We start from the raw sequence: 11,973 nt of genomic DNA on the forward strand, positions 1-11,973 counted from the left end.
TTTTTTTTGGGGGGGGGGGGTTGATATTGGGAATTTTTATGGTTAAAATTAGAAATATTGGTAAGTCAAAAATACAAAAAAAATAGTATATGAAACACAAACTATAAAAAGAGAATATAAAAATACAAACTATGGTTAATATTATTGATTTTAAATTGATAGTTTTTATTTAAAATTTTCCAATAATAGTGCATTTCAAAATATAAAATTCAATAATATAAAATTTGAAAAAAATATTTTTAAATTTATAGAAATCACTTTAAACTCCTGAATACAGTCTAAACTTGATTATTACAAGAGAGAGTCTTGAACTGAATGGGAAAATATACTCTTTTATTCAATTTTGCTCAAGTTGTCTTAAACTCTTATCCGAGAGATTTTAGTTGAAATTAAAAACAGAACATTTCTTTTTCAATAATATAAGATCTACTCATCAGTAGAGATTGCAGGACAAGTAGGATTGCAAATCGGCGAAGGGCAGTCTATCTTCTGGAATGCACTCCGACCGTAAAACCAGTTTCCCACTGCTTTCGATATTTTCTGCAGATGATCAAAATGTAAATTAATTAAAAGCAAAACTAACTTTTAACTGAAAAGAACCTTTGAAAAATATTATTTATATTACCGTGTTGGCGACTTGGGGACCTTTGGCGCCGGACCAAGAGGCGGCGCTTCCTCCTTGGCAATGAGCGTGACACGAGTCCAAGAACAATCCTCTCGACGGAGTACTGTGGATCGGAGACAATGCACGCATCATCTGATCTCTAAACCCTGAGATGTTTAAACCAAACCCGGTTTAGTCTAATTAACTAGTAAACCCGGTTTACTCTAATATACTGCCAAACCAAGCTCTTTTCATATAGGTTTAATTCAGATAAACCGAACTGATCCAATTCAAACCAGAGGTGAAAAAGAAAGATGTAAATACCAAAAAATGTTTTATACCGAGCCATAACTTAGTTTCTTTGGGAAATTAGATATGCATTGGATTTGAAACCGGGTTTGAGCCAAATCTGATCAAACCGTACCAAATCAATATAGACAGGACTTGGCTTATAAACCGGAACAGAATCCGTGTACTAAACCTCCTAATCGGTTTAACTACGACATTATTAGTAGTTACCTTGGACTGTTTTGAGCTGAGCGGCCGAACATTTCTTGAGATCGAGCTTACAGTTCGCCCATTCTTTGCGCCTATCTACTCCGGTCGGAGCCAAAACGTTCTTGATCTAAATGTCACCAAATTCAATATATGTATCAATTTTTTTGCATATGAATGTGTTTGTAATATAAATGTAACAAATGAATCTATCCTACCTGCCAGGAGTCAAAGGCAGCGTTAATGACAAAGAGCGGTGTTCGCATGGAAGGGACGACATATTGCGGGAAGAAACACTGCCAAAAATGAACAAAGAACACATTAGTGTCGCTCCGTAGATACAAAATAGTGTGCCGAGATCAACGGTGTTGGGATATATAATGAAGAACATACAAGTTCTGGTTTCATTTTTGAGGTGCATGAAACAGGAAGACTCTTTGCAGATCCCTGCAAAATGGTTTAAGCAAGACTGGCTTTAGGTTTATCTATAAGGATTTACAATAATGAAAATATTCAATGAGAGAGGAGAGGAATCGTACGTGGAGTGCGACAACTTTGCTGTAATAAGATTGTATGTATGATCCTCCTGAGATATCTTTGCTGTTTCATAAAATCCAGTTCAGTGATGATAATGAAAATGATCAATATGTACTTCTATTAGCTAATGTCACAAACTATAATGCAGTGACTGGCTATTTGGCTATTTCACATTACCCGTGAATAAAGTAACCAGCGTCGGAAACACATTTGACTCTAGCGGTCCGAGGAAGAATAGCGCGGAAAGTGTCACAATGTAGAATAGCTGCCAATGCTCCGGCTGAACAACCGGAGAGTATCGCCTGAGAAAGGTTTTAAAAAAATAAATTAAACTCTCTAAATTATTAAATAATTAATATACTTATTTTGATTCAAAGAAAGAAAGATGTTGAAAATCTGAATACTATATAATACATTTTGAGCGTTTTTCATCCCTTTAGCCATGAGATCATCGATCACCGCACGCCAAACTCGTGCACCGCGGAAGAACAGCTTATTCGCCTGAAAATACTCAAATATGTTCTATCATAAATCTAACAATTTTGAATATGACAAATTAAAAGTATTTACAAGAAAAATGTGAATTTTAGGACGAAAATATAAAATAAATATTCATAAATATCACAAGTTACTCAACTAAATTAATTACCGGATTAACAGCTTCTATATTGCCGGTGAAAGATGATCCGTCACAATAACGTACTTTGATTCTATTCCAATTGTAAAAATCTGAAGAAAAAAACTCACAGGTTTTGACACCATTGATCGTCAACACTCAGAAGAAAAATTCGTTGGATAAAGAAAAAAATAGAAGATGATTAAGGTTAGACCTGGGTTAGTGTTTTGCTTTCCACCCAAGATACCGGAGAAACCAAAGTCTTTGTTCATGAATTTGGACGAACCCTTCATTGTACCCTTACGCTTAATACATGAAGCCACATCGGTACACCATCCTCCTCCCTGTGACATAACATTTACATTTCAAATTCATATTTTTTTTTTTACGAAAAAAAATAAAAATTAGCAATATATATTAGATAGCTGTTTTATATGCCAGCAAGATAATATTTTGAATATTGGTTCTGATAATCTGATTAAGAAAACGCAGAATGGCCGAGCGGTTCCGCAAGTTCTTAGGTTATTATCAGTAACACAACTACAAATTACTACGATATATATTCAATCGATAAATATAAATAAGCGTCCACAAATTGGCAACAAATAATAATATTTATGTCATTTCATCCTGCAAATTTATTTCAGTCTTCGATACTTTCGATTCTCGGTATTACTAATCAGAACTCTTACTTCCATGTGAACAATCCAGTTGTTAACTCCCGAACCAAACCCTTTGTCGAAATGGTAAGCTGGTGCACTCCCATCCAAACACACTACAAATATTTATTTAACACAAAGCAATTGTCAATAAAATTTTGAATTAATCGATTTTAGTTAATATAATACATTTTTTAATTATATGAACTAGATCTCGATCCGCGCAACTGCGCGAGTTTTTGTTTTCATTTATTTTTATATAAATATTTTGTTTTTAATTCTAAATTGATATATATTATAATATATATGTGTCTATCAATTTTTAAAACATAATAAGTTTACGGTATATTTTTTTCATTGAATAGATTGTTTCAAACTTTCACATGTATTTGTATCTTCTTCTATATATTTTCGGATTGTTATTTCATTATTAAAATCATAACTATATATATAAAGATTAGCAAAATATTGTTTTATTGTCATATTCAAAAATATTGTAATATTTCACAAATTTAGAAATTTTTTAAAAAATTAAACTTTTCGCTTCATAGATTTATATTATCGAGTAAATAATTAAACATTTAGTTTTTGTTTAATTTTTAAAATAAACTATATAGTTTAAAATTTGTTTTCATTGGTTTAAGGTAGTAAAGATTAATCATTGTTTGATAATATGATTTTTGTTATTTAAAAAAAAATATTTATAATTTTAAAAGTTAACATCGACAAATATTTAAATAATTAACATACGGAGGTATAGAATTACAACATTAAATTAAATATATTTAATTTATACTATTTATAAATCCAATGGATCATCTATTGTTTAAATCCAATTATTGATAGCCCAATAAAAATTTCTGGTATGCCTAAAATTTAAATGATAAGACTTAAATGATAAGACTATATGTAACATGAGTTTCTAGAAATAGATCATTTTTTAAGAAAATCACATGAATCAAAGTTGTGATTTATGTTTTAATACGTAAGATACAAGTAAGTGCATATTACCGGCTCCTTTAGCTACGGCGCTTTGTAGATAAGTGATGGGAACGGCTCCTGTCCCGATCACCGCCATTGCCAACACTAGCACACTTGACCAACAATGCTTAAGCTTCCCCATTCTATAACATTTTAAAATTAAATAAAGTTTCCTATGAAACTTGTATTTGTCCAATTATTTTAATATTGAAATAACAGTGAATGTTAAAATTCTGGTAAAGAAATATTTAAATATATATATTTTCTACTGGCAGATTTATATGGTAATATGCATGATAATAATTAAAAATATATATTTGATACATACATAACATGTGGTATTGTGATATATGTTCCGTTATTCAACCATTTTATTCTTTCAATGAAATATTTTAGTTCGTCAATGGACATTCTATTCCATTTTCTTTGTAAGATTCCATTAATCCGCACTAATACTAATGCAGATCTACACTATTAAAGATCATTAATTCACCACAAATATAATTAAAGAACATCCAGGAATTGAAGAAAATACATTCATCTTCCGTGTGCGAGTTTAAAAATCTTCGAGATCTCTCTGGCAATCCGAAAAGGTTGTCAGTAATTATTATCTTGCTTATTATCTTGCTCAAAGTATAGTCCACTAAAGAATTATTAATCCGTATTTTAACGAAATTGCTAGTTGCTATTACGGTCCCTTGTTTTTTGAGATACCGGAATACCATTTTACATCTTTTATCTTTTACTATGCAAGATAATTTAGTTAAGCAAAAGATATCAAAGGAAATCATATCCAAAGCATACAAATTATTGGACCGCATAGAAATGTGTTGGATCGGCTCTCTCCCTCGAAGTCTTTTCCTAGCCGATATGCGTGCGACTCTGGTTTTGTCGGGTCAAGTCGGAGTTCCTCTTTGGGTGGACGACGACGTAAGGCTCTGGCTATCCTTGGAGTAGCGGCGAGGCTTATCGAACGGTAGAAGGGGAGGGAGTCGGTTTTTAGGGTTTCGGTTTGCCAGATCTGGTTTTCCAATACGGCGATTCCGTCTCGGTCTTGGCGCGTGGCCTTGGCAAGTCGCCTCCTCTGCCTCAGCTCTCTCGTCTCCCGATGCGGTGAGCAAAACAGAGGAGAGGATCGACGATTTGTGTACAGAGGTCATATGTGGGTGAAGATTCAAGGTGTTGCGGTTATCCGGAGAAGAGTATGGAGATTTAAATCTCGGGTCGTGTTCAGACGGTGGAAAAAAAAAATTTTGAGCTTGCTCAAATCAAAACGTCTGATCAAAAGAGAAAGCACTGTGGTGGCTCAAGTCTTCGGTGGAGGTAGAAACATCTTTTGGTTTTCAGAGGAGGTGTGTGTTTGGATAGAAAGGAGATAGATGTATATCGGAGCGATTGCTTCATTGTCGGTCGATTGTCGCCATCTTGATCGTGATTGTCTTGGATTTGGAGTGGTTATTATCCAGCTACCGGCTGTGTGAATAAGACGTCTCCGGCAAACCTTTATAGGCTTCGCTGTGGAGTGATGGTGCGTATGAGGCGCGGGGAGAGCACACTCAAGGTCCAATGGAGAGACTTAGTTGGAGTTGAAGGGTGTTTACAGCGACGGTTAAAGATTCTAACCTCTCTCGATTCAGTTATATTTGTTTGGTGTTTGTTCGTGTGCGTCTAGTCTATATTGCTGCTCCTCTCATTTTGTCTTAATTGTTGATGAGTTCTATTTCGGTAAGCTCGTCTTTGAGCGCAAGGTGGAGCACTCCTATCCTGAAGTTCTGTTTTACCTTCCTGTCTCTCGACATCTTTTTTCTTCGTGTTTTTGTTAGTTTTTATGGGTTTGTTTTGTATCCATCTTTTGGCTCCGGGTGGTACATGTTACCGCGCCGGCTTATGGCTCTGGAAGGAATGTATTCCTTGCCGGCTCTGGTTTGTAAGAATTGTGGTTTTGGTGTTTAATATAATTTACAGATGACAAAAAAAAAAGAAATGTGTTGGATCACATCCGTTTCAGTAACTATAGATGCGACGATGAAATTCACGCAAAAGATAAGAAAATGAATTTGCGCGCTTCTTGATTTCTTAATGAATAACTTAGTAACAATAAACGTAAAACCTCATCCTCATGTGAGGAAAAAAACAACATAAATCCATATATTCTAAATATACAATACTTTAATTCCATAAAATGTAACAACTTCAGTAAGAATAAAATGGTGACAGGAAATTCAAATTAAAAAAAAAATCATAAAACGAAGCTTACCTTGTGAGAATGGAGTCCTTTAGTTTTTCTTTGTTTAGAGAGAGAGAGAAACTGATTTTTTGTGGCGAGTTTATGAAATGGATAGAGAGGAATCTGAAAGGAAGAGCTTTAGAGGTTTATGCAAGCCAGCCATTTGTTGTCTTCTGAATTATATAATAGAATCATCTACAAGTTGCAAGTAAAAAAATACACTTTGTACTTTATAATTTGCTTTATAATTATATTATTTTGCTTTAATTTGCAAAAAGGTTTATTTGTATTTGTTTTTAGCAACAAAAAAAAGTTTATTTGTTTTATAAGATACTTGTGAATGGCATAGCGTGTATGTCAGCAGATTCGCCATGTTATCCAACGTGAAGAAACTACGTTGTATAACTCTTAGTCAAATTCAGTGTTCTTAAAATCTAACCCGGATCTATAGATCGATGTACTTTGAAAGTTCATTCTGAAAAATAGTAGTGATTAAATCTAATTAATTGGTTCAATATTTTTATATTCTAATAGAAAACTAAACTATAAGAAAATATTTCGAAAAGGCTTGTTTATACGTAATTTATTAGTTACTAAAAACTCATTATATATATATCGACTGAATAATTCAGCATAAGAGCTGTCCAAAAAAGAATTTCATTTTCAAGTTTGCGAAACCTTAAACTGATATTTATAAAGGGAAAATTTGGTGAACTACCTTTATATGAAATTTAATTTGAAAACTACATTTTTTTTGTGAAAACTATACCTTTTTATAAGTAAATAGACTAAATTATCTAATCTGAATATTTATAATTATTGTAATTTATAATATTAAGTAAATAGGTATACTAGCAAATTCAACCCAAAAATCATATTTTAAAAAATACATGTAATATCCATATTATATCTTTTGAAATAGATTTTACATTTTTTTGATAAAAATAACTCAAAGACATTTTTGATAAAAATAACTCAAAGACATCGACATATCTTCTCAGTCTTCCCCTTCATCCTAGCTCTCAAAATTTAATTCTGGGTTATAGCAAACAATTATAAAAAATTAACGAGAATTTTTTGGTATAGAAATCTGATAATCATTTAAAACTATTTATTCATATAAGATTTATAAAAAGAATATATAATTTAAAATATTTCATAAGACTTATCAATATTATTTTAGTCAAATTCAGTGTTCTTAAAATCTAACCCGGATCTATAGATCGTTGTATTTTCAAAGTACATTCTGAAAAAGTAGTGATTCATCTATTTAACTGGTTCAATATTTTTAATATCTCAATAGAAAATTAATTATAATAAAATATTTGAAAAGGCTTGTTTATATGTAATTTATTAGTTACTAAAAACTCATTATATATCATCTGAATCATTCAGCATAAGATTTTTTCGTCAAAAAAAAAATAATTCAGCGTAAGAGCTATCCAAAAAAGAATTTCATTTTAAAGTTTACGAAACCTTAAACTGAGATTTATAAATCTATGAACACAATTAAATATGAAATAATATTTCTTTTTATCAAAAAGAAGGAAAAAGTGTCGGTGCACCGAACGACTAGCTGCGCAACAGCCAAAACATGTTGGAAGTTTTCGATAAAAATATCAAGATTTAAAAGTCAGATTTTCTCTATTTTAGCTTTATGTATTAACACGAGTAATGTAATGTTATTTTCTGTAAAGCTCTCGACTCTTGTTCATGTAGACAGTGGGTTGATGTTAATTTGTAGACATGTATTTTAGCAAAAAAATGTCTATTGATAAGTTTGAGAATCGAAAAAGAATAGTTGTTAATTAAGGAAGCTACCTCGAGATCTCATATGAAGATTGCCTCTCTTCTGTTTTCTATGGAAAACTAGCGATCTGAAACCGCGTGCTAAGCGCAATAATGCAAAGTTACAAACAGCATTATGGCATATGGGGTTTGCATCGAGCACAAACAGCAAAAGTTTAAGATTTTAGTATTGCGACTTTATCATCATCTTGATTTAAATATGGTTTAATGAATGTTTTTTTTGACTAAAAAGTATTAAGAAAAAGTAAAACAGCTGCAATGTAGAGAAAAACGACGGTGTTGTTAGTGATGTCTCTCGGGAACGCTGGTATTCCTAGCGATATATTCATGTTGTGTAACTCTCTTATTATAGCGATTAGCAAACATTTTTGTTTCCCAACATTTTCACCACCGTTGTTTTACCTTTCTACCTTCACTGCCTCGGTTGTTTTTGTTTGTCGCTGCTATAGCTTAAAACTTAAAAGTAAAAGGCGTCAAACTTGAGTTATGAAAAGATTATTCTTTATTTATTCGAATACAAGTAACAATTTTGCATTTTACATAAGAATGGAAGAGAAAACAGAGCAACTTCAGCACATACATGTGCTGAAGAAAATTACTCCTTTTGCGTATTCTCAACACTCAAGAATCAATCACACCTTTTCTTTTTCTATAGCTAAAACCTAAAAATATTTCACTATAAAATGACAAATGAGTCATTTATAAGTATCTTTTTTCTTTTTTAAAAGAATAGTAAACCTATATGTATTTCTTAAATTGGAGGAGCATCTTGAGGAGTGAAAACCCTGTGGTGGCAAGTAGGGTTACATGGATAAGGACAATCTATCTTCTGAAACAATTTTCTGTCATAAACCCAATCTCCAACAGCTTTTGCTATTGTCTGCTCCCATAATCAAAAAAATTAACAAGAAAAATGATCAGAAAGACACAAATGTAGACTGGTTTTATTTAATATTATGACCTAGTATTTTCACAAAAATTTGTAGAAAAAAAGTTTTTGTGAATTTTACCGTTCGGTTTAGAATGGGAGAATCTTGCCAGAACCATGAAGTTTGTGTCTCGGTTTGGCAGTGAGTGTAACAAGAGTCTATGAACATCCCTCTTGATGAAGATCTACCTAGACCTATCACCGCGCTCAAGAACTCTAACCTGAAATCTAAATATCATAAAACCATGCAATGATGTTTAAGAAAACATCATCCAAAAAACAATATCACGCTCTTGCATAGCTTTTGGTTCTGACGCTAACCTTGCATAACTTTGAGCTGGTTTGGTTGGCAATTCTTGATGTCAAGTTGACAACTTTGCCATTTTCCATAAGGATCAGCAGCACGGGGAGCCAAAATGTTCTTTATCTGAAAAAGATATATGAAACTTAAAGATGAGCTTTTAGAACTTGGATTATTCTGAAAGATCTGTTTTAGAACATCTAGGGTAAGTTACAAAGAGTGAACGTACCTGCCAAGAGTCGTATGCGGCATTAAGAATGAATACAGGAGTTCTAATCTGGCGAGCAACGTATTGCGGGAAGAAACACTGCCATTTTGTTGGTAATGATTATATGAGTAATATTTGAAGAGAGACACGAAAATGAATTTAAAAGAGATAACATGAATGTTTCTTACCATAGCAGGGGTCAATCTTGATGTGCATGTCCTCGGCAAATTCTTTGCTGATCCCTGAAAAAAGCATGAAATAAGTGTCACTATATAGAGGAGAAATAAGTGCCACTATAGAGGAGAAAGCAAATAAACACTTACATGTAGAGCAACCACATCTTTGAAGTATGATTTAATGTATTGAGCTCCTGAGACATCTCTTCTGAAAAAACATACCAACGAAATGTCTTTTTTTTGTTAGACTATAAATCACTGGTCTTTGTTAGTGACAGATAAAGAATGAAACAATTGTCTTACGTGTTGAGAAAGAAACCAGCATCTGAAAGACATTTTACTTTGGTACCCATCGGTAATAGAGCACGGAAACTGTCACAATGCATCAGTGAAGCTAACCCGCCAGCAGAACACCCAGACAAAACAGCCTGCCATAGTTTTTTCATCAACGTTTTAGATAACTTTTAAAGATCAAAAAGTTTGCAAAGAGTTTCTTGGAAGTTGGAGGAAAAGGAAAGCTAACATTCTCAGCGTTTCTCATGCCTTTAGCTAGCAACTCCTGCATAACGGCTAGCCAAACTCGAGCACCTCTGAAGTGAAGATTAGTAGCCTGATCAAATCACCATTTATGATTATCGAATAAGGAAGATTTTGATCTCTTCCTTTACAGCATTAAAAATATAAAAATCTCAAAGTGTTTTCTTGTTAATACTCACAGGGTTCACTGCTTGCACATCTCCGGTGAATGATGACCCGTCGCAGTATCTGACTTTCACTCTATTCCAATTGTAAAAATCTGCCATTTCCAAGAATCCACCATTCAAAACCCATTAGATAAAAATTTATAAATAAAAACAAACTTAGGTTTGATCAAGAGTTAGTAAAAAATTACCAGGATTATATTGTTTCTTATTGCTAAGAATAGCTGAGAACGCAAGATTCTCCACCATTTTCTTGGATGAACCTAGTCGAGTATGCATCCGACTAAGGCAGTTTGTTACATTATTACACCATCCTCCTCCCTAAAAATCAATCATTTCCACAAAATCTTCATTCCGAATCATCTCATAAGTATCACAAAGATCAAATTTTATATGAGCATCGGGTTAGCACAAGCAGGAACAAACAGAACACAAGAGAAACTAAATAAAGAAAAACAGAACAAGACCTCAAGCTGAATCAACCAGCTATTGATTCCAGTTCCAGAACCTCGGTGTAAATGATAAGCTGGTGGACTACCATCCAAACAAACTGCAACGTAATAATGAATTTCAATTATTAAACACACACAAAAAAAAAAAAAAAACTTTGACCAAATTAAAGATTATAGTATAAAAAACTCACCGGCCCCTCTTGCGACGGCGTTTCGAACAAATGTAATATTGACAAACAATCCTTCTGCTTTCAAGATTGCCAACGAACATACCACAAGAATCACCCATTGCTTGAAGTTGAACATTCTGGAACATGAAATTAAGTAATTAAAGAATACATAAAATAGAAGTACATGTAAAAAAGGAGAATAGCTAACGAAAATGGCAATTATAGTACCAAAAAGACAACTCTGTGCAAAGCAAAACAAAAGTACTTAAAAGAGAAGATCCGAACATAAGTAGACAAATCTCTTAGCTTAGATTAGATCCGAACTATCTGCGTACATCATTTTGTGTCTAAAATAAATGGTTTTTCAGTTTTTAGTAGATTTTAATTAGATTTCAATTCCAGCTAATAAAAACAAAAGAACAAAAAAATTCACCAGAAAGTTTTGATCAGGGCATTAGATTGTGTCAGGATGTTTTTTTTCCAGAAAGTAATGAAAGAACAAATCTTTTCCTCTACGTAGGAGAAATCAACGAGAAAGAATCACTGGGAAAAGAATAAAACTTTCTTGGACAGAAAGTTTCAGCCGCAATCGCACTTACTTGGAAACGTGGTTTCTCACAAAACCCAACTTGGGATTAGTCTGAACCTCCAAGTTTCGGTTTGCTAACTCGGAGGGTGACTCAGTTACTGCACATTGCCCGAAGACGCGAGTTCCGAGCAATGGCGGAAGAAGAAAGATTCACGGACGTAGTAACGCGCGTTTTGGATCCGACGTACAATGTTTGTGTGTGTGTGTTTTTCCCGGAACCCGAGAGCCGACACTGATTCGTTCGTTTTTTTGTTAAAAGAAAAAAAAAAACAGAGTATAATAAAACATGGTGGTGTGTACGACATGATGTGTTTATATACAGAATATATTTTCTGATTTTACCCGAAATTATTACTTCCTTACAAATTTATCCCTTTCTTTCTTTTAAAACCACACGATCGTTCACATTGACATAAATATATAAAAATTGTAAATCCATTGAGTTTCTGAAGTTTTTCATGAAATTTATTTCTTTCGATAGTTATATTTATCCGCAACACAAATATAGTTTTGATAGAAT

General features: G+C 33.0%; 2 protein-coding genes across 2 annotated transcripts; both read right to left on the bottom strand.

Annotated features, from left to right (window-relative positions):
* Positions 1-312: 312 nt before the first annotated feature.
* LOC106310419 (pectin acetylesterase 7) lies at positions 313-6,285 on the bottom strand. Its single transcript, XM_013747659.1, has 13 exons — positions 6,150-6,285; positions 3,923-4,035; positions 2,945-3,027; positions 2,467-2,596; positions 2,286-2,365; positions 2,051-2,137; positions 1,814-1,938; positions 1,639-1,699; positions 1,493-1,546; positions 1,318-1,395; positions 1,124-1,229; positions 626-771; positions 313-540 (listed from the first exon to the last, which is right to left on the bottom strand). Exons 2-13 carry the CDS (start codon positions 4,032-4,034, stop codon positions 427-429), a joined length of 1,176 nt encoding a protein of 391 aa, XP_013603113.1. The 5' UTR covers position 4,035; positions 6,150-6,285; the 3' UTR covers positions 313-426.
* Positions 6,286-8,407: 2,122 nt separating this feature from the next.
* On the bottom strand, positions 8,408-11,741 carry LOC106333231 (pectin acetylesterase 8). The gene is made up of 13 exons (XM_013771731.1): positions 11,464-11,741; positions 10,886-11,001; positions 10,710-10,792; positions 10,434-10,563; positions 10,258-10,337; positions 10,065-10,151; positions 9,845-9,969; positions 9,689-9,749; positions 9,554-9,607; positions 9,387-9,464; positions 9,178-9,283; positions 8,939-9,084; positions 8,408-8,808 (listed from the first exon to the last, which is right to left on the bottom strand). The coding sequence occupies exons 2-13, from the start codon at positions 10,998-11,000 to the stop codon at positions 8,680-8,682; spliced, it is 1,194 nt and encodes a 397-aa protein (XP_013627185.1). The 5' UTR covers position 11,001; positions 11,464-11,741; the 3' UTR covers positions 8,408-8,679.
* Between the last annotated feature and the right edge of the window lie 232 nt (positions 11,742-11,973).

The sequence above is a fragment of the Brassica oleracea genome, chromosome C1 (assembly GCF_000695525.1).
Source record: "Brassica oleracea var. oleracea cultivar TO1000 chromosome C1, BOL, whole genome shotgun sequence".
NCBI lineage: Eukaryota > Viridiplantae > Streptophyta > Magnoliopsida > Brassicales > Brassicaceae > Brassica > Brassica oleracea.

Coding starts and splice junctions, on each gene's coding strand:
- LOC106333231 (XM_013771731.1), bottom strand. CDS start 11,000: ATGTTCAACTTCAAGCAATGGGTGATTCTTGTGGTATGTTCGTTGGCA. Junction 10,338..10,433: donor TAAGAAACAATATAATCCTG/GTAATTTTTTAC, acceptor TGGAAATGGCAG/ATTTTTACAATTGGAATAGA. Junction 9,750..9,844: donor GCTGGTTTCTTTCTCAACAC/GTAAGACAATTG, acceptor ATGTTTTTTCAG/AAGAGATGTCTCAGGAGCTC.
- LOC106310419 (XM_013747659.1), bottom strand. CDS start 4,034: ATGGGGAAGCTTAAGCATTGTTGGTCAAGTGTGCTAGTGTTGGCAATG. Junction 2,138..2,285: donor ATATAGAAGCTGTTAATCCG/GTAATTAATTTA, acceptor GAGTATTTTCAG/GCGAATAAGCTGTTCTTCCG. Junction 1,939..2,050: donor GGATGAAAAACGCTCAAAAT/GTATTATATAGT, acceptor AACCTTTCTCAG/GCGATACTCTCCGGTTGTTC.